The 24,549-nt window shown below is 57.8% G+C and overlaps 8 protein-coding genes across 8 annotated transcripts; 4 read left to right on the top strand and 4 right to left on the bottom strand.

The window, feature by feature from the left end:
• Window positions 1-814: 814 nt before the first annotated feature.
• Window positions 815-1,893, bottom strand: BKCO1_3400090 (glyoxalase family protein; the record flags this gene model as incomplete). The annotated part of the gene is made up of 3 exons (XM_020274713.1): window positions 815-846; window positions 916-1,025; window positions 1,076-1,893. 3 exons carry the CDS (start codon window positions 1,891-1,893, stop codon window positions 815-817), a joined length of 960 nt encoding a protein of 319 aa, XP_020129259.1.
• Window positions 1,894-2,671: 778 nt separating this feature from the next.
• On the bottom strand, window positions 2,672-2,995 carry BKCO1_3400089 (aminotransferase class iv; the record flags this gene model as incomplete). The annotated part of the gene is made up of 1 exon (XM_020274711.1): window positions 2,672-2,995. The coding sequence occupies one exon, from the start codon at window positions 2,993-2,995 to the stop codon at window positions 2,672-2,674; it is 324 nt and encodes a 107-aa protein (XP_020129314.1).
• Window positions 2,996-3,228: 233 nt separating this feature from the next.
• On the top strand, window positions 3,229-4,068 carry BKCO1_3400088 (signal peptidase subunit; the record flags this gene model as incomplete). The annotated part of the gene is made up of 3 exons (XM_020274710.1): window positions 3,229-3,371; window positions 3,430-3,503; window positions 3,563-4,068. 3 exons carry the CDS (start codon window positions 3,229-3,231, stop codon window positions 4,066-4,068), a joined length of 723 nt encoding a protein of 240 aa, XP_020129313.1.
• Window positions 4,069-8,836: 4,768 nt separating this feature from the next.
• On the bottom strand, window positions 8,837-13,376 carry BKCO1_3400087 (glucan endo-beta-glucosidase b; the record flags this gene model as incomplete). The annotated part of the gene is made up of 9 exons (XM_020274709.1): window positions 8,837-9,890; window positions 9,946-10,023; window positions 10,075-10,415; window positions 10,466-11,121; window positions 11,840-12,455; window positions 12,516-12,569; window positions 12,628-12,680; window positions 12,735-12,861; window positions 13,008-13,376. The coding sequence occupies 9 exons, from the start codon at window positions 13,374-13,376 to the stop codon at window positions 8,837-8,839; spliced, it is 3,348 nt and encodes a 1,115-aa protein (XP_020129318.1).
• Window positions 13,377-16,192: 2,816 nt separating this feature from the next.
• BKCO1_3400086 (acyl-dehydrogenase) lies at window positions 16,193-17,585 on the top strand (the record flags this gene model as incomplete). The annotated part of the gene is made up of 2 exons (XM_020274708.1): window positions 16,193-17,447; window positions 17,503-17,585. 2 exons carry the CDS (start codon window positions 16,193-16,195, stop codon window positions 17,583-17,585), a joined length of 1,338 nt encoding a protein of 445 aa, XP_020129317.1.
• A 183-nt stretch (window positions 17,586-17,768) lies between these two features.
• Window positions 17,769-18,426, bottom strand: BKCO1_3400085 (dimeric alpha-beta barrel protein; the record flags this gene model as incomplete). Its single annotated transcript, XM_020274707.1, has 2 exons — window positions 17,769-18,035; window positions 18,097-18,426. The coding sequence occupies 2 exons, from the start codon at window positions 18,424-18,426 to the stop codon at window positions 17,769-17,771; spliced, it is 597 nt and encodes a 198-aa protein (XP_020129316.1).
• A 249-nt stretch (window positions 18,427-18,675) lies between these two features.
• BKCO1_3400084 (a-pheromone processing metallopeptidase ste23) lies at window positions 18,676-22,427 on the top strand (the record flags this gene model as incomplete). The annotated part of the gene is made up of 3 exons (XM_020274706.1): window positions 18,676-19,197; window positions 19,267-21,766; window positions 21,835-22,427. 3 exons carry the CDS (start codon window positions 18,676-18,678, stop codon window positions 22,425-22,427), a joined length of 3,615 nt encoding a protein of 1,204 aa, XP_020129315.1.
• A 720-nt stretch (window positions 22,428-23,147) lies between these two features.
• Window positions 23,148-24,395, top strand: BKCO1_3400083 (ribokinase; the record flags this gene model as incomplete). The annotated part of the gene is made up of 3 exons (XM_020274705.1): window positions 23,148-23,741; window positions 23,862-24,065; window positions 24,120-24,395. 3 exons carry the CDS (start codon window positions 23,148-23,150, stop codon window positions 24,393-24,395), a joined length of 1,074 nt encoding a protein of 357 aa, XP_020129322.1.
• Between the last annotated feature and the right edge of the window lie 154 nt (window positions 24,396-24,549).

Here is a 24,549-nt window from a genome sequence, read left to right as displayed (position 1 = left end):
CAACTTGATTCCTTTTTTTCCTTATGAACGTTGGGTTGATGCAATGAAATGAGCTTTTACGGCCTCTACTCTGCATGTACAGAACGTTGATGATTTACTGCTCGTTGATTCATTGTGATTTATGGACTGTGATGGGCCGCCGCAACAGTGGCCGAGAGGAGTGGATACGTTTATGGTATACTGCTGCTGGTGGTGTATGAGTTGACGGTCTGCTTTGTACTAGCCCATCAACCCGCACAGGTGCATGATGAAGCATCGATCGAAGTCCGTCAACCATAGGTTCGGCTGCCGAGGAACGCATCTACGAGGTGCATGGTATTACGACATAGAATTGTGAAAAGGTTCGATTCGAAGAAACCCCCCCTTACCCACGAAGAAGGAGCAGAGGGGTTACAGAAATGTTTCACGAGGCCTCCGCAGTAACCCAAGGCTGAGGCATATTGAACTTCGCTCCTTGGCACAGACCGGGGGCGTCCTCGGCAACATTTTGGTTGAATAGAATCCTAGTACATGCTGCAGCATCACCTTTCTAGAATTGTGACCTTATCGAGTGCAGCTGAGATCCTCGGCTCATCCTGTCATTTATCTGCTCTTGCAGACCACAACGGCAAAAACCAAAAGCAACCCAAGTGTGACGAAGATATATTGATAATTATATTGGGCTAAATCGGTCATGGGACAACAACTTAGCTCTAAGTGAATATTCAGCACGAGACCCCCGTAGTTCCGCTACAGTCGAAAAGAAATTTCACTTGCTGGGACATATTGGCGTTTTATGAGAAATTAGAAGCGACATCAGAATCATGGCGTGCATTTAAGTCAGGAACGTGGGTGGCAAGTCAGGGCCTGAATTAGATGCAAGTGTCAGCTCACCCAATGGTATTTCGGCACAATAATTTGGAGATTCATGCTTACCCCACACGTGTAGGCTGTCCGGAGAAGCTGGGGTGACATTTGTTGGATGTTCGTTGTCGAGCAGATCCCCGTCCACGTAATGTTCCAGAATGAACTTTGACGGGTCAAACCTGCAACGGCGGTTAGAACATATACAGGATAGGACTCGTGCAATGCTTACCAATAGTCGAAAATTTGACTGCCCATGATGTGGCGTCCAACACCCCAACAGTTCTCGTAGCCCTTGTGCCGCAGCCAATCGTGACCGAGGACTTGGGTGTCGAAGTCATGAGTCTCAAATGATGAATGGTGGACATGCGGAGCCCTCGGTCCGGAGAAGAAGAAGAAGGTGTGGTGGTCAACGGGGTCCTTGCCGCGGTCAAGTCGCATGAAGACAGTCACGTTCTCTCCCTTGTCGTTGGTGTTTTGCTCGCTGTCGATGAAGTTGAAGTGTTCGTGGTAGAAGCTGTAAGCCTTGTTGAAGTCTGTGACACAGAGTCCGAAATGGCCAAGTTTGTGGACAGGGGCCGGCTTCTGTTCGAAGCGCTGGAACTTGCCCTCGGGCCTGTGCTTCTGGGTGGGATAGTTGAAGGCGAGCTCTGGCAGGACTTTTTCATCGGGCGCAGGGGCTTGGCCGTGGACCAAATGCATCTCGAACCCGTCGACAGGCTCCTTGAACGTGACACATTTCCCGCCGCCGGGAGCGTCCTTCAACTCGTACGGCCCGGTAGCATCCGGCAGTGCTTGGGAAGCGTGGTTCAAGTCATCCTCAGACTCGACCACAAAAGCGGCTCCACCGAATTCATCTCTGTCGCTTTTGACCAAGCAGTAGACAAAGGGTTCGCGGCCATAGCCGCGATAGTAAATCTTGTCGTCGGTCCTCTTGCATTCCTCGAAGCCGAAGTCCTTCAAGAAATCGTGTGCTTTCTCCCAGTCTTTGTGCCGATAGTAGACGTGTGCGATGCGGACCAGCTGAATCTTTCGCCCGGATTTGGCCATAACGCCTCAGGTGCAGTGATGGAAACGGTCCTGGGGTGTAAGAAGTGTCACCTGTGGGGTTCCGGGTTTGGAGAATTGAATGATTGATTGTTGTTGGTCTGGAAGAGGCGAGGAAGACGGCGACAGCTGGGCTTCAAATATTGTCTGCGGAGATAGAAATAGCATTCCTATGATCCCATTCTGCCGTAAGCTCCTGGCCAGCGTCTTGGTCCGGAGTCGCCGCGAGCGTCGCGGCAGTTGGGAGCCGGAGCTGAGGCGGGGTTGCCATGTGGAGCGATCGTCAGCTCCGTCATCCACCCCACAGTAGCCCCTCCAGGGACCCCGCACCATGCCATGCCAACGCGTGCTGTGCCTTTTCTCAGCATGCAAAGCTACTGGACAGCTCGATGCTGATTGGCGCACGTTCCGGTTCTGGTTCTCGGTGTAGGCGCGAGTGGCATCCACCAGCATGATATTGCGCAGCAGCAGTGGTGTTTCGGGCATTTGTGATCAACAGCAGCTCAGACAGTTGCGGTAAAGGGGATGCCGCCAGACGCCTCGGGACCCCTCACTGGGGCGATGGTAGCACGGAGGAAGCATTGGGCTGAGAGCAGCATACGGTGCCGATACATAAATCCGTAAGTCCGACTATTGGAGCGTCACACGGCTCGAGTACGTAGCTCTCTTTCCAGAGCGTCCATGTCTGTGCTGCCTTCGATGCTGCAATGCTTCAGTCTCGGAATCGGCATTTAAAATTAAGTCCGACCGGGGCCGGCCAAGGGCTGGGGCAGCAGCAAACTCACGCTTGGACATCCTTGTTGAACAGTGAATACGCGCTCAATTCTCCCTCTCTCCGCTTGCCTGTGTTGGTGATCATTGCCCACAGCAGGCCCACGATAAGCATGGCTTGGCCGTACCCGACGGCGACGGCGACGAGCTGCAAGACAAGGTAGAGCTTGAACTGGACCGAGTTCCTGAGATGGGCCACAGCTCGTTGGAGGAGCAGCGAGGGGTTTTTGGAGTTCTGTTCCTCGATGTATTCGTCGAGATGCAGGTCGGCCTTCTTGATGTGGTATGGTTTCTTGACCCTGGCAGCCTTTGCTGAGTCCTTTGGTTTCGCCATGTCGAGCGGCTGCCGGTGACAGGTGTGACTACGGCCAAGAAGACTGCAAGGTGTCCGCGTGAGGGATGATGCACGGGTGGGGTTGGGGGGGAGGTCAAAGGGCGGGCAGCAGCGAAATGGTGGCCGCGGCTTCCCGAAACGTGTTCTCGCTCGCGCTCGCTGGGAGCGCGTCCGCGTCGCCAGCACAGGCATAACATCATCATATCCAACACCCACCCGCGCCGGCCGCCACCATGCATTCTACGCTCGTCCGCGCGCAGAATGTCTTCGGATACTTCACCACCGTAGCCGCCTTTGTCGCTGCCGTCATTGCGCTCTCATCCTTCGTCGCCCCGCAGACTCCCTCGGGCACCCTCGAGCTACAGAACGTTCAGGTGTACGGCTACTCGTCCTTCCACCCTTGACCCGCCCCGCTTATCCGTGTTTCTCTCTAGTGTCCGCGGCCGTCCGCATTACTATAGCCCCAAGAGGGAGGAGTACGCGCACATCAGATTCGACCTCGATGCGGGTAAGTGCCTGTCCAGCATTCGCAAGCGTTGACTGTCTCCAAGCTGACATTGGCCCAAGATCTGACGTCGCTCTTCAACTGGAACACCAAGCAAGTGTTTGCCTACATTACCGCCACCTACCCGTCTACCGATCCTTCCGAGCCTCCTTCGCAAGCCATCATTTGGGATTCTATTCTCGCCTCGCCCTCTGCACCATGGCATGAAAACCACTACATTCACCCGGACCCCAAGGCCAAGCGCGCGAAGTCGAAGGCCGTGTCTGCCTACCCGCCTGGCGAGTTCCATCTCCAGAAGCAGCGGCCCAAGTACCAGATCACCGACATAAGTGGACAGCTGGCCAATAGGACCGACGTACAGCTCGAGCTTGGGTGGAACATCCAGCCTTGGGTCGGCCTCCTGACATGGGCCGACTGGCCACCGGTTGCCAAGTACGGCGGTGCATGGAAGGAAATCGTAGGTGGCAAGAGCAAGAAATTCCAGTTCCCCGCTCTGAAGGCTAAGAAGGAGGCCGACACTGCCACCGAGAAGGGGAAGGAGAAGAACAAGGAGGGCGTGTACTGGTAGAGGGGACGGTGGCTCCGGCGTTTGGAATGGGCTAATTGGTGGCCGAGAATGGCCTTTGCATGCCGTAAGTGTGCGTCTCAGCGAAGCATCATGTCTTTTACTGTTGATATTTCAATGCGAGAGTGCTTCCCGGGAAAGTTTTGGATTGTTCAAAGCAGAGAAAAAAAAAATGAGTGTCCGGCTAAGCCCTAGCCAACTCCCTAGATTGCTCTATCCCTTTTGATCTTGCGTCACATCTTTCCTGCACCCATAGCACGTGCTCCGCTCTACATGTTCGTAACTTGTTTAGAACGGAGATAGGAAGCGGTGATTGTTATCACTGCGTGCAACTGCCGCACTTTGCATGGCCACAGTTGACGCAGGCGGGCGCGACCACCATGGGGCCGTCTCCACAGGAGCAACAGTACCACTGCGAGCTGGGCATGGTTGGTACTCGGTATAAGACTGGAGATTCGGGCAGAGTTGAATGAAGACAGGGCTACAAAAGCAGGTGAGCAAAGTTCCGGATCTTCTCCTGAATACTCCTCGATTGTTGCTCACCTTGGCGCCGTGTTTGTTGTGTGCGTGCAGGCTCAGTCGCTATGCTCGATTCGTAAATATTTGGCAATCGTACGCTTTCCAAGTCAGTTCTCAGGCAGCACTCAGACTCCAACACTTTGATGCTTACCTTTTGTTCTTCGAGGGGATCTTGAGTCTGCTGGTTACTCACCTAGAGCTTCAGAAATGGTCTTCATATACTCGCTGGTGCAGCCAGGCCTCCCGCGCCCACGATGACCGCAAGCTCGCCCGTTCCACACCGAAGCCTCGACTATACGCAATGTCGAACCACCGTCATCGGGTACACCGAGATAGCTGTCAGCCGGCGCCTCCGGAGAGATGGCGGTAAAGACATGGTGTCGAAGATGGTAGCTTCTCAAGGGTCCTCCAGGTTCAAGCCGTTATACACCGCTCGTATGTCCGAGGGCCTAGCATCAGGCAGAGACCAAAACTCGTACCATTCGAGAATTAGGCATCCCTTCCGTTTTCCGCGATGCTCGTGGCAATGACGGTGGAGGATGCTAGACGTACCTTCGCATCTGACGGCAAAGGCGCAGAATACAGGCGTTCCAGCCGCGAGTAACCCCACGGGCTATGCTCCGTTCTTGGTCTGGCCGCTTTCGCTCCTGCCCTTCAATCGGTTTCTGGATTGTCCATGGGAAACTCTACCCGAAGCCGCTCAGATGGCTTTACGCCATCTGCATGGGTACTACTGGTGTACGGCCGTGTTGCGGGGCACGTTGCGCAGCAAGTCACTGATCGACACCATCTGTGTATGCTGTCCCGTACTGGAAAGGAGTTGCTGACCCGCGTCTCGTCCACCTCTTTGTTGACAGCCTGTGTACAGCCGATTGACGTTCCGATTCGGCTGAGAAGGCGCTACAGCACCATTCTGCTCCGGGGTTCGAGGGACGACGTGCTCCCTCGGTCCATCAATTGTATGGCTTGATAGTCTTGGAGGCTGAGTTCGTTGCACAATTTTCTCTGTCTCTCGCCAAGAGCGAAGGCTTGAGCCGCATGGGGGTCACAAATACGCCTATAGGCTGGATCCCCGCAGGCTATCAACGCCACAACGACGCGCCCGTAACGCCGGAGAGGCGCGTGGCAAGGCGCACGATCAGCCCTGCGCCATACCCTGCAGTAAATCCCGGTGTGAGTGCCGGTGCTTTCAGGGTCACGAGGCTGCGACAGTGGGCGCTCCCTCCTCCTTCCCGCCTGCCGTTTCGGGGTATCTTTTGGCCCCCAAGGAGGCAGACTTCACCTCCACCACGACCATCTAAGCGTCTTGCCATGCGTTCAGTCACAGCCATCACATCCGCCACATGTTCGCCTGAGGTAATTTTGCTGGAAGTCGAGCCTGGCAGGAGCTTCTGTGCCGCGATCGCCTGCCGCCACCAATCTCGGCTCCTGCAATCACTCTCGGATGGTCGGTGTTCTTACCTCCAGCATACTCTGTCCGTCTTGAGTCCCATGGTGGAGGCTCAACCGGTCGGGCTGCAACGTCGGGATCCCCAGACCGCCCTTGTCAGCAGCAACCAGCGAGGCGCCGGCACACGGCCGCCTGCGATCGACCCATGGACGAGCGGATTCGCCTTATCATGCTTTGGTACCCATCTTTCGTACAATTCGTCCATCGTAGCTCTCTAGGGGGAGCGCGTACGCATACCCTTTTCGAAGCTTTCTAAACGTTCCGGTTACACGGCAGACCCACACGCCCCCAGGCAACAATTCCCAATCTCAGCTTCTCTGGTGCATGCGTTAGTGCCGTCACTCGCATCACGCCTTTGTCCTATCCGCAGTCAATGGGCTTCTTTTCCGTCCCTACTCGCTGGACACCAGCCAACCGCGACAGCAGACGCGGCCGAGCCTGTTAGCCATAACCAAAAGGCACGGAAATTTTGCTACATCCGCACTCCCCAGTCATCTAGTCTCATGTGCTTTCCCTTGGCGCTTATGTGGTCATTGCGCACCCTTAGGTCCGCAGCAGAGCCTCCAGAAGCTTGACTGATTCTATCACTCACCCATCTGCCCTCGGAGAACGACATCACCGAGCTGTAAGCATCCGCGCCGAGCGAATCGAGGCACGCACGGAGGTTAGGCCGACTACGCGTGCCCTTTGCGATTCTGAGCTTGGTCGACTCTCATTTGTCGCCACAAGCCACGATCGACTATACGATGAGGCTGCAAGGCCTATACGGATGACTATACAGACTGCAGAGCTGGCCAAGCTTGCTAGCCTTTCAGGCGGGCAACATTCAATTCGTGAGTTCAGCTCCATTGGCCAAAACTAACAGCCCTCGTGTAAGAATCACGATTAGAGCACAAGACAATACACCGCCAGCGCAGCTTGTTCGGACGCGCCTTGACCATGGTGAGCCATTAATGCGCGTCATAACCCTTCTCGCTTCCGCACTTTGTCAGGAACGAGTCATCAAGATGGATGACGAGCTGGACAATGCCTGATTTCACGCCTGACTGGAGCCACAGAACTTCAGGCAGCGAAGACAACTGGCGCGCCAAGATGAAGTTCTACGCCTGTCCTTCCGCCATCAATCGCGATTGCATTGCTTGGTCATCGCACAAAGTTGCCATCAGCTGCGAGGCGGTGTGCAGAGAGGTCTCGTTACATGCTGCAGATGTCTCTCATTCTCCCTGTCAACCAGCCTCGCCCACGCTACAACTAGGGCTATTTACGTCCAGCAGGTGATACTACAATCGTCAGAAATAGCACTTCCGTACTCAGTCGAACTTCCTACCCCACAGTGGCCAGCCACCGACCTCACAGCTTGCACAATGTTTCCACCTCGAGCCGCATGTCTCACGTTGCTATCCCTTACCCCTCACAGTACGTCGACCGCTTCTGTTTCTTAGCAACCGTCTCACCCACTAGAACATGCCGGCACTTGCATAGCGGAAAGAGGTCCTATTGGCACAAGTGGCAGCGAAGTAACCGCACCTGGTCAGCACGGAGCCGAGACTTACACGTAGGCCGCGTCTCGGATGTTCGAACCGTGTTCCACGAGGCGAGCAAGCGTTGTTGCCTGGCGAATGGCCGTAGCGGTGTGGGAGCCTTCACCTCCCCCGACCGTCGACGGCCACATGCCGAGCCCCGAGGGCTGATAAGTAGCCACCACGTGAAGACCAATCCCCGTACAAGCGCCCGGGAGCATAAACAAGGTCGATTTGAAGCGGGTGTCTACTCTACCCGGTTGGCGGAGAGGTATCACGTGTTGTTTTGGGGGCGTTTGATGGTGGTGAGTGAATGAACCATCATTGATGACGCACCTCCCGGCCACGATAGGCGGTCACCAACGCCCATGTCCAGGTAGGCGTGCGTGAGAGTATGGAAAAGAGGCTGGCTTTTCGTGCGTTTCTCAGCTAGAAGCGGTGTCGTGCTCACGATCGTCGCGACGCAGCCCCGATGACGACACCCAGCTTCGTCGCCGCCGAGCTGCAATTCCGCCTCGCCTTGTTCACCCACAGCCACAACCGGCGGCCTTTCTGTCAATCTTGGCCTGCGGGTTGTTTCAACGCTGCCATCTGGCGGTCGAGTGCTTACGCGTTGGCAACCACACTTAACTTGTACAGTGACCACGCCGCAGCCCAACGAAGCCACTCGGGAAAACAAACACCGATGGTGACGACGAGTCTTCCGCACCAGGACTAGTCACTATCGCTACTGCGCATGGCCGGGCATCAGCTAGGCGATGAGCAGTCTAAGGGAATGGGAAATTCAGTGGGGAAGGTTCAAAGGGCCAGGCTGGATTGGACTATGGTGTTGAATCTACCTCTGGCAAACATTCATCTACGAAGACTGAAGAGCACACACTGGCTGGCGCTGGGAAAAGAATGGGCAAAAAGCAACTCAGGTTGGCTCCCATCCAGCAACAGCCCCTTATGCGAGCCCACTCAGGCTTGGCACAGGAACCGTAGTACAATGCCAATCCAGAATCGAACCCACAAACTTCCACCAAGCGCTCGCCTTCCCTAATGAGGACACCCAACGGACCACAGAACTGCGGAGTTGATGCCTTAAAGGCCCCGGTGGTGAGGCATAGTGGTGCAGCATGCTCATCACACTGACCATCCGTTTTGATGGTGGAGCATTCGCTTTCGAGATCCATACTCTCTCCTCTCCTCTCTTCTCCTCTCCTCTCCCCTCCCCTTTCATCCGACAATAGCGAAAATCGACAGCGGTCTCCATTGGCTCGGTCTCCAGAAGTGATCTCACCTACTGCAGCCGCCGCGGCAACTCGGTCATACCCATCAACTCCGTCTCGCTCGCCACCTTGGCCGACGCCTTGTTCCCACGCTCGCCCCACCACGACGGCCACTGCGACCGCCCCCCTCGCTCGACATCACCACCACCACCACTCCCTTCCCCCTCCCCGCCATCCCCATCCCCATCAAACCTCCCCGCCACATACTCCCGCCTCCACCCCTCCCACCACCCCCTCCCACTCACCAACGCCCCCCCATAAAAACAGCTCCCCCCATCCCCACTCACCACCAACACCCCCGTCATACTCGCCAACACCCTCGCCACCCCCGCCACCTCATCGTCCCCATCGCCACCATCCCCAGCAGCGCACTCGACGACATGCAACCCCGCCTTCCGCCCCAACCGCCACACCAACCACACGCACAACCCCCTCGCCGCCGCCACGACGACGAGGAACGCGACGACGGTGTAGAAGACGACGACGAGGTTGCCGCCCCACTGCGCGCCGAAGAGGAAGGTCAGCGCGATGAAGACGAGGCCGGTGAGGAGGCCGGGGAGGGTGTGGTGGGCGGGGTTGCTGTTGGTGCTGTTGTTGTTGTTGTTCGTCGCGCGGAGGAGCACGGTGAGCGGGCGGAGGCGCGGGATGCGTGGGGTTTGGTGGCGGGTGCGGAAGAGGAGGGGGAGGGTGGAGTAGAAGGAGGTGGGGGTGGAGCGGGGGCTGGGGCTGGGGCTGGGGCTGGAGCGGCGGCGGCGGCGGGGGTTGATGCGGGCGGCGGCGGCGAGGAAGAGGCGGTGGAGGGTGGTGAGGGGGAGGAGGAGGTGGGTGAGGGGGGTGGGGCGGGAGAGGGGGGGGAGGGATGTTTCGGTTGTTGTGGGGGTGGTGGTGGTGGTGGTGTTGCTGCTGTCGTCGTCGTGGGGGAGGGAGAGGTTGGCGGTTAGGGTGGATTGGGCGAGGGGGGAGAGGGGGTAGAATTTCAGGATTTGGTGGCCGCTTTTGGAGAAGCTGTAGAGCTTGGCGATGGAGCTGATGGCCGTGCCGCAGATGAGCCAGATGGAGTAGTTGCTGGGGAGGTTAGCAGCGTGTGGAGGCTGGAGGCTGGGGGAGATGGCTGACGTACCGGCTGTTGCAGGAGCCGAGCTGCATCGGGATGCCTGCGGTGCTGAAGAGCATGGTTCCGAAGAAGGTCACGAAGTAGCTGGGAGGATCAGCGCGAGTTGGGATTCAGGCAGAGGGGTGGAGGGTGCACCTGACTAGGATGGTGGACGAGTCCATCAGCGGGGCGAAGGGCTCCCTGTTGGGCCAGTCGTTGACCACCCGAGACTTGATCTTCCAGAACATGTTCTCACACGCTTCCCCCTCGGGCGTGCAGTCGGGCGAGCGAACCGGCTCCATGTAGCCGTCGAGGGGATCTTCGGACCAGCTCAGGCTCGGCTCGGCGTACCAGGCTTGGAGTGCTTCCATCCTCACCCTATACCGCGCTTGGTTCGACAGCGCATTCACGCGGCGGCCAAGCTGGGCCAGGCCCTTTCTTCCGTAGCCGGTGAACGACTTGGTCTCGAACCGCTGCCGCCACCCGACGACGGAAATCTGCGCATGGATGAGCGGCGCCGAGGCAGGCGGAGCGAAGCAGAACGTACAGACTTGACGGGCAGACCCAGCGTCGACACGGCCGAGGCCCCAGAAACAAAGACGCCGGCGGCGGCGGCTTCGGAGAACTTGGGAACGTACAGGTTCCCCAGGGTGAGCAGTGACGGGAGGAGCGTCAGCAGGGTGCCCGCGGCACTGGCGCCGGCTTTGTCCCACTCGCTCGCGTTTTCCAGATACTCGTTGACGGCGGCGCGGCAGGCCTTTGCTCCACCGAAGCCCACGCCCATGTACGAAGCGGCCACGAGGTTGCGCAGCACGGCAGCTCGGTCCTTTGCGCCCTGCAGCTTTTCCGCAAGCAACCGCCTCAACTCGGACGTGGCTTTCGGCGGATCCTGGGGAGCCTCGGACGTCTCGTTCAGTCCGAGGGTGCTGTTGACTGTGGACATGAAGTCGGATCCGTAGGTTGGCGACGACTCGTTGCATGGGAAGGCTTGCTTGGCGTAGCTGTTGAGGTCCGTTTGCATCTCGCCGAGGTGGTCAGAGGAGCCGGTCCTGCTCTCGTCGTCGTACCATGATGTCCAGTAGTCGAGGGCCCATGCTATGATTCTCCATCCGTTGAGCTGGTCCTCCAGGTACTCGTTGAGGGTGGTGTTGTAAAGCACGCCTGCCACATGGAAGAAAGACTGCCGCCCGTCTGTCTCCAGCTCTGGGCCCTTAGCAGTGCTCTCTTTCGTTTCGTTACTCTTGTGGAAAGATGGTTTGCAGCTTGTTGCTTCTGATGCCGCCGTTGCCCCGTGGACAAAGAGCACAACGAGCACCACAAGGAGAGGCAACAATAGGGAATTTCGTTGCGCCATCATTCCCCAGAATCAGCAAAGCTAAAAGATAGAGGTTGCGTGTCTGGTACTCGACGAAGTCGGGCGGATCAATAATGCCCCAGACAGCGAATCCGCAGATGGAAACATGCAAGGCGCTTGAAGGATTCTCTCATTGCGTAATGGCTGTGTCGATCGGCATTTCTGCGGGCTGTTCTTGGAAGCTGCTTCACCGAGGACACTGAACGTGCCCAATCACAGTTGTGTCTTCCAGCTTGGACTGTTGGTGTGTGGGGGCTGAGATCGCCTTGCGTGCATTCGCGGTGGCGGCCCCTCCAAATGCTACCACTGGCAATCTTGCAGAATCAGTCAAAGGATCGTCTGTGAATTGTGCCAGCCGTCTCTCGTTATATGTATATCGGATATATATGCACACTCCAGCAGTATCCCAGCTTTCCTTCACCTCCGACCCCCATTGCACGAATGCGCAGCCAGCTGTGCATTTAAATTCTTACTAACAATCCCGCTCTCCACCAACCCTAGATATCAAGACGCCGCCGCCGTCAGCACCCAGTATGCAGAATGGAGTAAAGAAGAAAAAAAACATACCCTTATAACTCCACTGCAGCGCCTCGCCCGCGCCGCCGCCCTTCTGCACCTTCCAACTCCAATAAATCCACCCCCTCGTACGCTCGTACTGCCACTGCTGCGCCGAGAAGTAGCTGCTCCAAAAGTCGCGATTCGCCACCTCGGGCGTGAAGCCTGCGCCCGTCTGCGCCAGGCTCATGGCCCACTCGCCGACGACCTTCTTCTCGCCGCCCTGCAATCCGGTGCGGCGGTCGTCGCCGCACGCGTACGCCACCACCTGCGCCGGCGTCATGCCCCGCACGGGCACCGTCTCGTAGTTGTGGTCGTCGAAGAGCAGCCCGGTCTTCTGCGCCGCCGTCAGGTGCGCCGCCGGGTCCGTCGCGCCCGACAGGTCGTGCCAGAGGTCGTCCATGATGGTGATGCTGAGCGCCGAGCGCGACGTCGGTGCGATGCCGAGATTGGCTTCGGCGGCTCGCACGGCGGAGATGGCGGAGCCGTAGTAGTGTTCTGTCGTCCAGCGGATGTCGGGGTCGTTGGGGCTGTTGAACTTGGGCTCGTTGAGGAGCCCGATGGCGCCGACGGTGCGGAAGTAGGCGGGTTGCGATTGGATGGCTGTGGTGAGCCAGGAGAGGAATTTCTGGCGGCGTTGGGTTTGAGGAAGAGAGAGGAGTTGAGGGGGGGAGAGGGGAGTGCTTACGTATGCACGGCCGGATTGGTAGTCGGATTGATAGAAGTAGGCTTTGTCCGAGTACTGTGCATGTGTCAGAACCAAGTCCCTATTCAATCCCATCAGGACGTGGCCATCATACGTTACCAGTAAACGGCTGGTTGGCGTTCTGTGTCCCGGGAGCGCCGTGCATCTCTGAGTGATCAGTTAGCAAATCATGTAACCCCATATGGATGCAGCATCACTGACCGATGATGACATACATGCCGTTCTCCGCAGCATGCTGGCACAAGCTCTGCAGGTACGCGAACCCGCCCTTGGGGAAGTACTCGCCACTCGCCACCAAATCCTCCTTCATCCACCAGCCCACCGGTATCTACAACGACTCGCATCAGCACGACCGACCAACAAACTCCGCACATATCTACCCCTCCCCCACCACCAGCAAACCCCTCAATCCACCTCCACCACCACACAGCACACCATCACACACCCTCACCACACACAATCAATCACACTCACCCTAACAGTATTCAACCCCACCCCCACCATCTCATCCAAATCCGCATTCGTGACCCACCCCGCCCAATGCTTCTTCCACGCCGCGCTCGCCCTCGCCACATCCCCCCCATACGCCTGCTTGACGCACTGGAACTCGGCTTTGGTGGTTCCACACCCCATGGCCGCCCACTCGTCGCCCGCCATCCACGGCTCGACGACGAACTGCGAGCCGAGGTTGACGCCGCGGATCTTGGATGTGGCGGCGAAGCCGCTGAGGGTGATGCCCGGCGGGGGGGAGGTGGGGAGCCAGGCGTTGGTGGGGTGGGGGGAGTGGAGGAGGAGGAGGAGGGGGAGGAGGGGGAGAAAGATGGGGAGGAGGGGGAGGTGCATGGTTGTGGTGGTGGTGGGTGGGTGGGTGCGGGCGGGCGGCTGGGGGAGAGGATGCGATGGGAGGCTCAGAAGTCGATTTGCAAGGGAAGAAAGAGCGGTGATAATATAATGGCTGGGTGTCTCTTATTGTCTTGCTTGCTACGATCGAGCACGGCGCTGCGAGGCCTGGTAGGCATGATGCGGTGGATGTGGTGGATGCGGTGGGATGCGATGGATGATGGGACGCTGGACGCTCTGATGCGTCAGGCGGGCTGGCCTGCTGCCAGTCCGTCAATGTTCCGACGCCAGGCTAGCATGCAGAGTTACATGGGTGGGTTTTCTTTTCTGGTGTCTGATGAACTACACGCCGGGGGTTTGTCTGCGGCTGTCTCCGCGGTCTAGCTCTTGCAGACGAACGACAAAAAGTGCTTGGATCTCGGCCGGCGCCAGTGACCTCAGTGGGAAGCATGTCTTCCAACTCAGGCGGCGGCATGGCTTAAACGGGTAAGAGGCTGAAGAATCAGGGACTTGTCCGGGGAAGGTGTGGCTACGTTGATCTGCCTGCAGCGATATGCATGAGATCCGAGGAACCAGACATATCTTCAGCATGGGTGACATCCCGGGGAGACGTATCTGTAAGGTGAGATGGCAGGAATGCATTCCAGCGTGGGATGAGGCGTCCGGGCGCAGCGCCACTGTGCCTCGATCGGTGTGTGAGTCCACAATGTCTTAGTTCAGTTGGCTCAGTGAGAGGTGCAGTCGACGCGGTTGTTGACTCTGCACCAGTTGTCTCCTAACGTCTCAAAGGATTCCAAGGTCTCCATGTCGAACCCTATGCGCTAGGATGAGGAGTTTCCTAAAGGGGTAAAACTGCCGCGGCGGCTGCGGCGGGGTATGGTGGTTGACCATTGCGCACGAGGCCGGCGCGTGTTCCGGCTGATATGAGACCTCTATTGGTTTCGGCTTCAACAGCTTGCGCCGGCGGTCCGAAGTATGGACGGGTTTTATAGCTTAACCTTTGCTGTAGTGAAGTAGGAAGACAATGTCAACGCACTGCCTTGATGCTCATCGCTACTCGCTTATGACGGCCTGATTTTCCATGCTGTATTGAGGGGAAAAGGCTCATTGCCATCTGACGCAGCTATCTGTTGGAATCAGATCATGCTAAAAGCAACATGCTCAAGAGTGGCACCGGTAAGGGTGCGACAAGGGTGTTCAAAGATAGGGAGACAGAAACTCTGTGCCGTATATTAGCCGCATTAGCATAGGGTCCATGTAGATCTCCCTAGAATGTACGTGGCATGCACAACCACGAATTGTACTGGGGTGTGGCGTAAGCCGCCGACCAAATAGTACGCATGTGCCAGGCCATGTGCAAGACGCTTCGCCGGACCAGAGCAGAGTGGGTGCGCTGCATGAAGAATAAACACAGTTTCGAGTCCAAATTGCGTCAGACGGCTTCGGTGTTCGGCGTGTGCAAAGGCATGTGCCTTTGACGTTGCTTATGGTTAATATGCGTTGAAACAGGGCTGCAGGGCCGCAGGGCCGCGTTGGTTTCCCATGTTGCATATCGGATCACGGCAATACCTTGGCTACCTATGTACCAGGAAGCTCTTCTGCACAGAATTCCCTCGCCGTAGAGATGGATTCTGGACCGAACTCATGACAGGTGAAGGGTATCAACGTGCATCGGTCCGCGTCCCGGGCTGTCGATCGAACGGAGGAGGCTCACAGTCCCAAACACACGAAAATAAACCGGAGGAAGTGCGTTGGGCTCTGGGTGTAAGGCTGGGCCAAGTAATCGGCCACTGTAGCCTTCAATCGGTTGTAGCCGCATGGTTGTACCCACGAGAATTGCCCTTCGGTGACGGAGGCCGTAGGATGCCTCGAGGGTTGCTTGGCGAAGAGGAGTCAGGTTTCGTCAGCAAGAGCTACGCCCGCATACAGCAGCTAAGAACAAGGGTCTCGAAAAATCGTCAGACAGCTAAGTAAGCGACCATTCAGGCGACAAGGGAGGAAGCTAGAAGAGCCCATGACCCTCCGGCCTCCACGTCCTCTCCTGGGCGTGGTTGCCCAATGGCGGCCTGGATGACCTCAGATAGCAAATGAGGCGCAGTCAGAGATTCATGTGCAGGATCGGCTGACAGGCGGAGGGCTTGATCGTCATAGGCTGTTACACACGGTGGCATCCCCCACTTCTTGTCTCGACTGTCAGTCAGCGCCCTACTGACGGCAGTGGCAGCCCTGTTGAAGGTAGGTGCCCGTGAACAGCCTGCAGCCGAACCGTTTGGGTTAGCTGCAGCTCCCCGCCAGGGATGGATGTCTGGGTCGGAGGTACAAGTCAAGAGCCCCTCCATACGACGAATCGATTGTCTTCGCAGCAGTGCACTCTTTCTTGGTTCGAGGGTGAAACGAAGCGCAAGCCAAAGCAAACAAAGCTCCAAAGAAGCCTCTTGTTGGATTTGTGAATGCAGAGGGGCATAGCACAGAAGTGAATGTTTGCGGGAACCGGGCCGAGCTGCGGAACCGGAGCCTGAACCACGCAATCTTCTCTCAAATGGCTGAAGCGATACAGTAGATCGTGAGTCTTGTAACAGTGAAATGAAGCGTTGCGAGTATGGCTTTCAAGCATCTTGGGTGAACAACTCCAACAGAAGACACCTTTACCTGTACGTAGTGGTGATAGTTGATCCACCTTAAGGCACAGGCGGCACCAGGCGGTCCCGAAGCCGCGGCAACAACTGCGGGGCAGCCCATTACATCCGAGGACTATTCCGGACATCCACAACCATCAGAGACTCGCTTTCGATTCGTTCGCACACCATTCCCTCCTCGCTATGGCCAACGACCGTATACGAAATGCGACCGCGACCGCGACCGCGACCGCGCCCGCGCCCAGCAACTCAGACCTGGCGCCATGGAGCGAGCCAGCGTGGCACCACGCACTAAACTCTCCTTACTACAATGATTCCCACCGCCGGCTGCGCAACTACATGCGGGCGTATTACGACGAAACAATCCTGCCGTTTTCCCTCGAGTGGGAGGCAGCTGGCGGCGCACCCCGTGACGCATGTCGCGACTATGCTGCGACGGGGCTCGCCTTTGCCGATGTGCCCGCCGAGTATCGACCACCTCACATTCCCGGCCCGGCGGGGATCCCGGTTCAACACCTCGACACTTTCCATCTGCTGCTGATGACTGACGAATCTTCACGGGTCGAGGGCGGCGTGGGCGTATCTCTGGCCGGCGCCTCTGTCATTGGTGTGCCGCCGGTGATCAGATGGGGCACTGAGGAGCAGAAGAAGAAATGGTTGCCGGGCCTGTTTGACTGGTCCACGTCGTTTTGTCTGGCCATCACAGAGCCATCGGGCGGCTCTGATGTCAGCAACATTCAGACGACTGCGACGAAATCGCCCGATGGGACTTTCTACGTCGTAAACGGGTACAAGAAGTGGATTACAGGTATGCCATGGGCAACCCACATGACGACAGCTGTGAGGACAGGTGGCCCTGGAATGGGTGGCATCTCCGTGTTGGTGATTCCTACCGATTCGCCAGGCCTCTCTCATCGGAGGATCGAGAACAGCGGGCAGAGGGCTGGCGGTGCATCGTGGGTTGAGCTGGACGACGTCAAGGTGCCGGTCGAAAACCTCGTTGGTCGTGAGAACGACGGCTTCAAGATCATCATGACCAACTTCAACAAAGAGCGGTACATCATGGCCGTGGGGTGCAACCGGAAAGCCAGGACATGCCTGTCGCACTCACTGGCCTATGCACACAAACGCTCGACGTTTGGCAAACCGCTCGTCAGCCATCAGATCATCCGCCACAAGATCTCGAACATCGCCCAGGGAGTCGAGAGTCACTGGGCGTGGCTGGAGCAGCTGGCATACCACGTCCAGCACTCCGAGAAGAAGTTTGACGACCCAGAGATTGCTGGCAGAATAGCCTTGGCCAAAGTGCAGGGTGGGAGACTCTTGGAAATGGCGAACAGGGAAGCTCAGCAAATCTTCGGCGGAGCTGGTTACCAGAAAGGCGGGGTCGGTGCAACAGTCGAGCAGATCAGCAGGGACCTCCGGATGATGGTTGTCGGTAAGTCTTCCTTGCAGATGGGCTTGGGAACGTTTGGGCTGACAAGACTCAACAGGAGGCGGAAGCGAGGAGATTCTCTCGGATTTGGCCTTCAGGCAAGAGACTGCCTTATCTAGGAAAAAGGGATGGAAGCTGTGAACAGATACTGCTGGTCAAGGAAATTGGAATCGGTAGGATTGCTGCAGGGGGGAAATGTTGCAATAAGCTTCAAAGGCTCGCGAATCGTTTTGGCACGAGGAGGACTTCATGCCACAAGTGGAAACCCGGGATAGGCGAGCAGTGGAGGGCGTGAAGAATGGAGCGGTCGCACGAAATGGCTTGCTACACGGCGCTCGGATCCGGCTTTTCGACCTTCTTACCGTCTTCGATGACCATGTACTCGTCGCCGACCATCATCTTCATCTGGGCCTCGTCCATGAAGTTGTCGTGGTCGGACGACAGAGCGTGCGACTCGCGGTCGTACATGAACTTGGCGAAGCTCAGGTAGTCCGGGAAGACAAAGGTGCAGATGGCGTCGTAGTCGAGCAGCTGTGCCTTGCCCTTCATGATGTCCTGGGTGACGGTGCGATCGTGCTTGAGATGGAAGGTCTGGCGGCGGCAGGGATGAGTGAAGTGAGTGGAGGGGCACTGCAGCGGGGCGGCGACGTACCAGCGAGTAGGTGATGATGTCGTGCTTCAGCAGGACGTCGGCGGCCATGGTGGCGTGGTGCTTTGTGTAATGCTCGACAAAGGCCTGGTCGGCGATGCCGTCCTTTTTCTTGACCATGATGGTGGCCTTGGTGACCTTGCGGAAGCCGGTGGTGCCCGGATAGCCGGCCTCGAGCACCATGGTGGGGCGGGTTGGGCGACGGTGAGGCGGCGGGGCGGAGGGGGGTGGAACAGGTGGGATGAGGCCGGGGGATCGCCGGATCGCCGGGTAGGTTGCATACGTAGGGTGGTAGGGCGCGGCTTCGATTCGTCGGCGCGCTGGCTGTGGCATATCTGAGCCTCCAAACGTCCCAGCCATCGGCACCTTGATGGCCACGGCCCCTCAGCATTCCTGCCCAGCGCTGAGCCAATTCCCGCCGCCAGACCCTCGAGCCAAGTTCCGGTGCCGCATACCTGGCCTCACTGCCGCCGCGGCGCCCCAATCTCCCCAGCCGGCCCGCCCCCAGCCCGCGCTCCAGAGCACACGCCCGCCACGCCAGCTGTTTGCCATTGTCCGACCCAGGCAGCCACCGGCCTGCGTATGTCATTCACCCTGTGCCGCACCCAACTGCGCCGCCTGGAGCATGCGTATCACCTAGCTCGTGGACTGAGCACCGTCCAACACGCCAGCATAGCCCCTCGCCGCTGTTCTGCCATCCCGCGCCGCTGTTCCTCCGCCCTCCAACCCTCACCAGCGCCGCTAGGGCCTGACGTGCTTCCAACAAGTCACCGCGGCGACAATCCCCCCTTCCGCCCGCCCACCCGCAAGTCACCCTCCCTCCTCGCCCGCCGCACATACACCACCGCCATGGCCGAGCCCGTAAACAGCCGCGCCGCCCTCCCCGAGCGCTTGGCCGAGAAGATGGAGCGCCCGGCGCTCGACGACCGCACCTATCGCGTCATCCGCCTGCCGAACAAGCTGGAGGTCCTGCTCATCCATGACCCGGACACCGACAAGGTCAGCGCTGCCATGGACGTCAACGTGGGCAGCTTCAGCGACGCCGACGACATGCCCGGCATGGCGCACGCTGTGGAACATCTCCTGTTCATGGGCACCAAGAAGGTCAGTACGAGTTTCGTGTCGTGCGCATCGAGGCCGCCGGGAGTGTGCTAACCCAGTCGGCGCCTGCAGTACCCCAAGGAGAACGCGTACAACCAGTACCTGACCGCCCATTCCGGCCACTCGAACGCCTTCACTGCCTCCACATCGACCAACTACTACTTCGAAGTCGCCGCACAGTCCAAGACGCCGCCCACGAGCGAGAACTCGTCGGCTGCGAGCAGCCGCGTGGACCTGTCCACCAGGGCCGGTTCGCCGTTGTACGGCGCGTTGGATAGATTCGCTCAGTTTTTTGTCGAGCCGCTTTTCCTCGAGGGCACGTTGGACAGGGAGCTGAAGGCGGTGGATTCGGAGAACAAGAAGAACCTGCAGAGCGATACTTGGAGGCTGCACCAACTAAACAAGACTCTTTCAAACCCCAAACACCCCTTCTGCCATTTCTCTACCGGCAGTTACAAGACGCTCCATGACGAGCCTCTGGCGCGCGGCGTCAAGATCCGGGATGAGTTCATTAACTTTTACGAGAGAAACTATTCGGCGAATCGCATGAAGCTTGTAGTTCTGGGACGCGAGGGCCTGGATGATCTGGAGTCTTGGGTCTCGGAGCTGTTTTCAGAAGTCAAGAACAAGGATCTGCCGCGCAACAGATGGGATGGCGTTCAGCCCTTCACTGAAAACGAGCTTCTCACCCAAGTGTTTGCTAAGCCTGTAATTGACATGCGCAACATCGACCTCTATTTCCCCTACCGCGATGAGGAGGAGCTCTATGAGTCGCAGCCCGGTCGTTACCTCAGCCATATGATTGGTCACGAAGGACCCGGTAGTATCCTGGCTTACATCAAGGCGAAGGGCTGGGCGAGCGGACTGGGGGCTGGGCCGGTCCCTCTTTGCCCCGGCTCGGCCTTCTTCAGCATCTCCGTCCGCTTGACTGAAGATGGCCTCAAGAATTACAGAGAGGTCGTCAAAACTATATTCCAGTACATTGCGATGCTTAACGAGCACGAGCCTAAGGAATGGATTTTCGACGAGATGAAGCGCATGAGCGAAGTTGATTTCCGCTTTAGACAGAAGAGCCCGGCTAGCAGCACAGCCAGCTCTCTCAGCGGCATCATGCAGAAGCCCTACCAGCGCGATCACCTACTCAGCGGGCCTGCACTGATTCGTAAATTCAACCCGGAGGCCGTCAAGGCAGGTCTCGCCTGCCTGCGGCCCGACAACTTCCGCCTGACCATCGTCAGCCAAGAAGTCCCCGGCGAATGGGACCAGAGGGAAAAATGGTACGGCACCGAGTACAAGTCAGAGAAGATTCCGCAGGACTTCCTTGCAGCCATCAACGAAGCGGCAAAAGGCACTGCAAGCACACGCCCGGCGGAGCTTCACCTTCCCCACAAGAACGAATTCATCCCGACGAGACTTGAGGTCGAGAGAAAGGATGTGGATGAACCCATGCTTGCGCCCAAGCTGATCCGCAACGACTCCAAGGTTCGTCTCTGGTACAAGAAGGACGATCGCTTCTGGGTGCCAAAGGCAAACGTTCACGTCACGCTTCGTACCCCACTTGTCAGATCGACCCCCCAGGCTGCTGTTATGGCGTATCTCTACAAGGACTTGGTCGAAGATTCGCTGGTTGAGTATTCTTACGATGCCGAGCTTGCTGGCATCGCGTATCGCGTGTCCCAAAGCTCTCTCGGACTCGACATTTCCGTCAGCGGATACAACGACAAGATGCACATCCTGCTGGAGAAGGTTCTCACAACCATGCGAGACCTGGAAGTTCGCGATGACCGGTTCAATATCGTGAAGGAGAGACTGCTCCGAGGATTCCGCAACGCCGAGTATCAGCAACCCTACTACCAGGTTGGCACCTACACTCGTTGGTTGGCGGCCGAGAAGGGCTACATCAACGAAGACTATCTCGCAGAGCTTCCGCACGTCACCGCCGAAGACATCCGCCATTTCTACCCTCAGGTTCTCAAGCAGACCCACATCGAGGTTCTCGCACACGGCAACCTGTACAAGGAGGATGCGCTCAAGATGACAGACATGGTGGAAAGCACCCTCAAGGCGCGCCCACTCTCGCCTTCTCAGTGGCCCATCCGCCGCAACGTCATCTTCCCCGAAGGCTCCAACTTCATCTACGAGCGTACGTTGAAGGATCTCGCCAACGTCAACCACTGCATCGAATACGCTTGCTCCGTCGGCAATAACCAGAACCGTGACCTGCGTGCAAAGCTACTTCTCTGGGCTCAGATCACCGACGAGCCTGCTTTCAACCAACTGCGCACCAAGGAACAGCTGGGCTACGTTGTCTTCAGTGGTACGACTCAGAGCGACACGTGGATGGGCTACCGCATTCTCATCCAGAGCGAGAGATCGCCAGACTACCTCGAAGGGCGTATTGACAACTTCCTGCTGTATGCCGGGAAGATGCTGCAAGAGATGCCAGAGGACGAGTTCGAATCGCACAAGGAGGCCGTGAAGAACCGTCGGAACGAAAAGTTGAAGAACCTCACCCAGGAGACGAACAGGCTGTGGACGCACGTGTGCAGCGAGTGCTTCGACTTCGAGCTCGGTAAGTCATTTTCGATTGTTTCTCTCGCCCGCTTTATCACGGCTTAAAAACTAACGCGAGACGCACAGTCGACCAGGACATCGCTCACGTCTCGCCACTCAAGAAGTCCGATCTCATTTCCTTCTTCGACCACTACATTTCCCCGCACTCGGCGACGCGGGCCAAGGTGTCGGTCCACCTGCTCGCCCAAGCCTCGCCCGCCGCCATCGCCAGCGCCGCGCAAGACACAACCAGCGCCGAGCAGCAGATGTCGTCGCTCACCACGCTCGTCGTCCAGTTCCTCAACTCGGAAGGCGTGAGCCCGGACGCAACCGGCCTCGCCAACCGCCTCGAGGGCGTCAACGTCTCCGGCGGCGATGCGCAGGGCATCGTCAAGGCCATCTCCGGGCACTTGCTCGAGGACCTGAAGGTGGAGCCGAAGAAGGCGGAGGAGGTGCTGAAGAAGGGCCAGGAGATGATGCTGAGCACGGTGTTGCCGGGCTTGGGCGTCAGCGTCACGGCGGCAGCCAGCAGCGGTGGGGAGGAGGAGAAGAAGGGCAAGGGCACAGCGCCGGTCAAGATCACGGACGTCCGCGATTTCAAGGCCAGCTTGCAAGTCTCTCGTGGACCGAGGGCGGTGAAGGAGTTGAGCGAGTTCGAGGATTTGGAGTCGAAGCTCTGATGGGGTGAGTGGCTTGAACAAAAGGCGCTATTCTTTTTGCTAGAAAAGAGACGTTACGGCCTTGCGGTTCGCTAGGTCGGATCATGATATACGTGGAAGAAAGAGTTGCGTTTGCGTCGACGCTTGGTGGTCTCCTGTTGGACTCTGCTTTGCAGACCTGGCTTCTTCCGTACAGGTTCTGGTTCGGTCAGAGAGAGAAAGATAGATGTATTTACCTATCCTTCAACGGCAACGATAAAGAAATGATCAATCGGAGAAATATTCTATTGCCGTAAACCATGTATGCCTACCTCTCCGCTTGACGATCGCAGGTGGAATTGTTCCTTTGCTTCAAGGGTTGAACCAAGTAGAGTTCTCCTTGTTGGCTCCGAGAAAGGTCAACGGTGTGATTGCGGGAAGTGCAACTGGAGAGTAGTCCGCACGTGTGGGTCCTTCTCCGGTGTCGACGCTAAACCGAAAACGGGCGTGGGGCGGCGCTAAAGTCATAGCATCCCAAGCCAATCCCGCTCCTCCCCATCTCATCGCCATCTCCAGTGTAGAAATATTCCCCCGTGTCTGTCTCCATCTCGGCGCATCAGTCTGCTCTTTTCAATCCTTTTTTTTTCTCAGTCGTCGACGGGATCAAACAGTCAGTCCTGTGAAAGAGCAAGGGGGATCGATTTCTTATTATTCTCTCCGGCCTCTCGTCTCGTGCAAAAAACCACCCACCCCATCGGCACCATGGCAGAGACCATGAAGAACCAGCAGCAAGCCGCCGCCGCCGTCATCGCCGTCGTCGGCTCCCTCAACGTCGACCTCGTCACGCGCACCCCGCGCGTGCCCGTCGCCGGCGAGACGCTCCTCGCCCACGGCTTCGACACGGGACACGGCGGCAAAGGCGCCAACCAGGCCGTCGCCTGCGCGCGGCTGTCGCGCACCGCCGCCCAAGCCCAATCCCAATCCCAATCCCAATCCCAATCCCAATCCCAACCATCCCAAGCCTCGCCAGCATCGACATCCACCGACGTCGAGGTGCGCATGGTCGGCGCGGTCGGCGACGACGCGTTCGGCGGCGCGTTCCTGGAGGCGCTGCGGCGCGACGGGCTCGACGTCGGGCGCGTAAGCGTCGTGCCCGGCGAGAAGACGGGGGTGGCGGTCATCGTGGTCGAGGAGGCGACGGGCCAGAATCGGATCATGGTGAGCCTAGGGGCGAATGGGAGGGTCGAGGCGAGGCCGTTGCTGGAGGCGGACACGGCGCTGGCGGTGTTTCAGCTGGAGATTCCGATGGGGGTGGTCGAGGTGAATGTGCGGGATGCGAAGGCGAGGGGGATCGATGTGAGTGATTGTTTTTTCTTCTTTCTTTTTTTTTTTCACTGCAAGGCAGGTTGGTCGTTTTTCGTCAACGGGGTATGTCTTTTTTTTTTTTTTGCTGACTGTTTGCCTCCCGGGAATCAGGTCCTGATCAATCCTGCGCCGGCTGTTCCGCTCTCGGATGAGCTGTATCAGGGCTTGGGCCATCTCATCGTGAATGAGTCCGAGGCGGCGCTGCTGACGGGCAAGCCGGTGGAGGAGATCACGCCGGATTCAGACTTGACAGCGGTCGCAGCTGACTTTATCCGAAGAGGCGTCAAAAACGTTATTATTACACTTGGCGGCGCTGTAAGTTCCCTTTTCAAGCCATGCGCGTGCTTACTTGTGTTAATGACGTGTCAGGGCGTTTTCTACCATACGGCGACTCGGCAGGCAGATAACCAGCCGGGTAAACTGATTCCGGCTAGGAAGGTCAAGGTGGTGGACACGACCGCTGCGGGCGACACCTTCGTTGGCGCGTATGCCGTGGCTGTTGCGAGGAGCAAATCCCAGTCTGCAGCTGGCACCTTTGATATCGACTCTGCCATCGCCTTTGCCAACAGGGCTGCAGCACTGACCGTTCAGCGCCATGGAGCGCAGGCAGCAATTCCCTGGGTTGATGAAGTACCAAAGGCTTGAATAGCGACGTACCAGCGCCCTTGCTCCGAGTAAGCCTTTGGACAATTTGCTTCGCCATTTGCTCACTTCGAGCATAAGCCACACCACCTAGAGCCATACTTCAGACCCAGCATTCTCGCCAATACCAGACTTTGTCAATATCGGTATAAGATCG

Source organism: Diplodia corticola (assembly GCF_001883845.1).
Source record: "Diplodia corticola strain CBS 112549 chromosome Unknown scaffold34, whole genome shotgun sequence".
In the NCBI taxonomy this organism is placed as follows: Eukaryota; Fungi; Ascomycota; class Dothideomycetes; order Botryosphaeriales; family Botryosphaeriaceae; genus Diplodia; species Diplodia corticola.
Note: the sequence above shows the minus strand (reverse complement) of the source record. Positions and strands in the feature narration are given on the sequence as shown.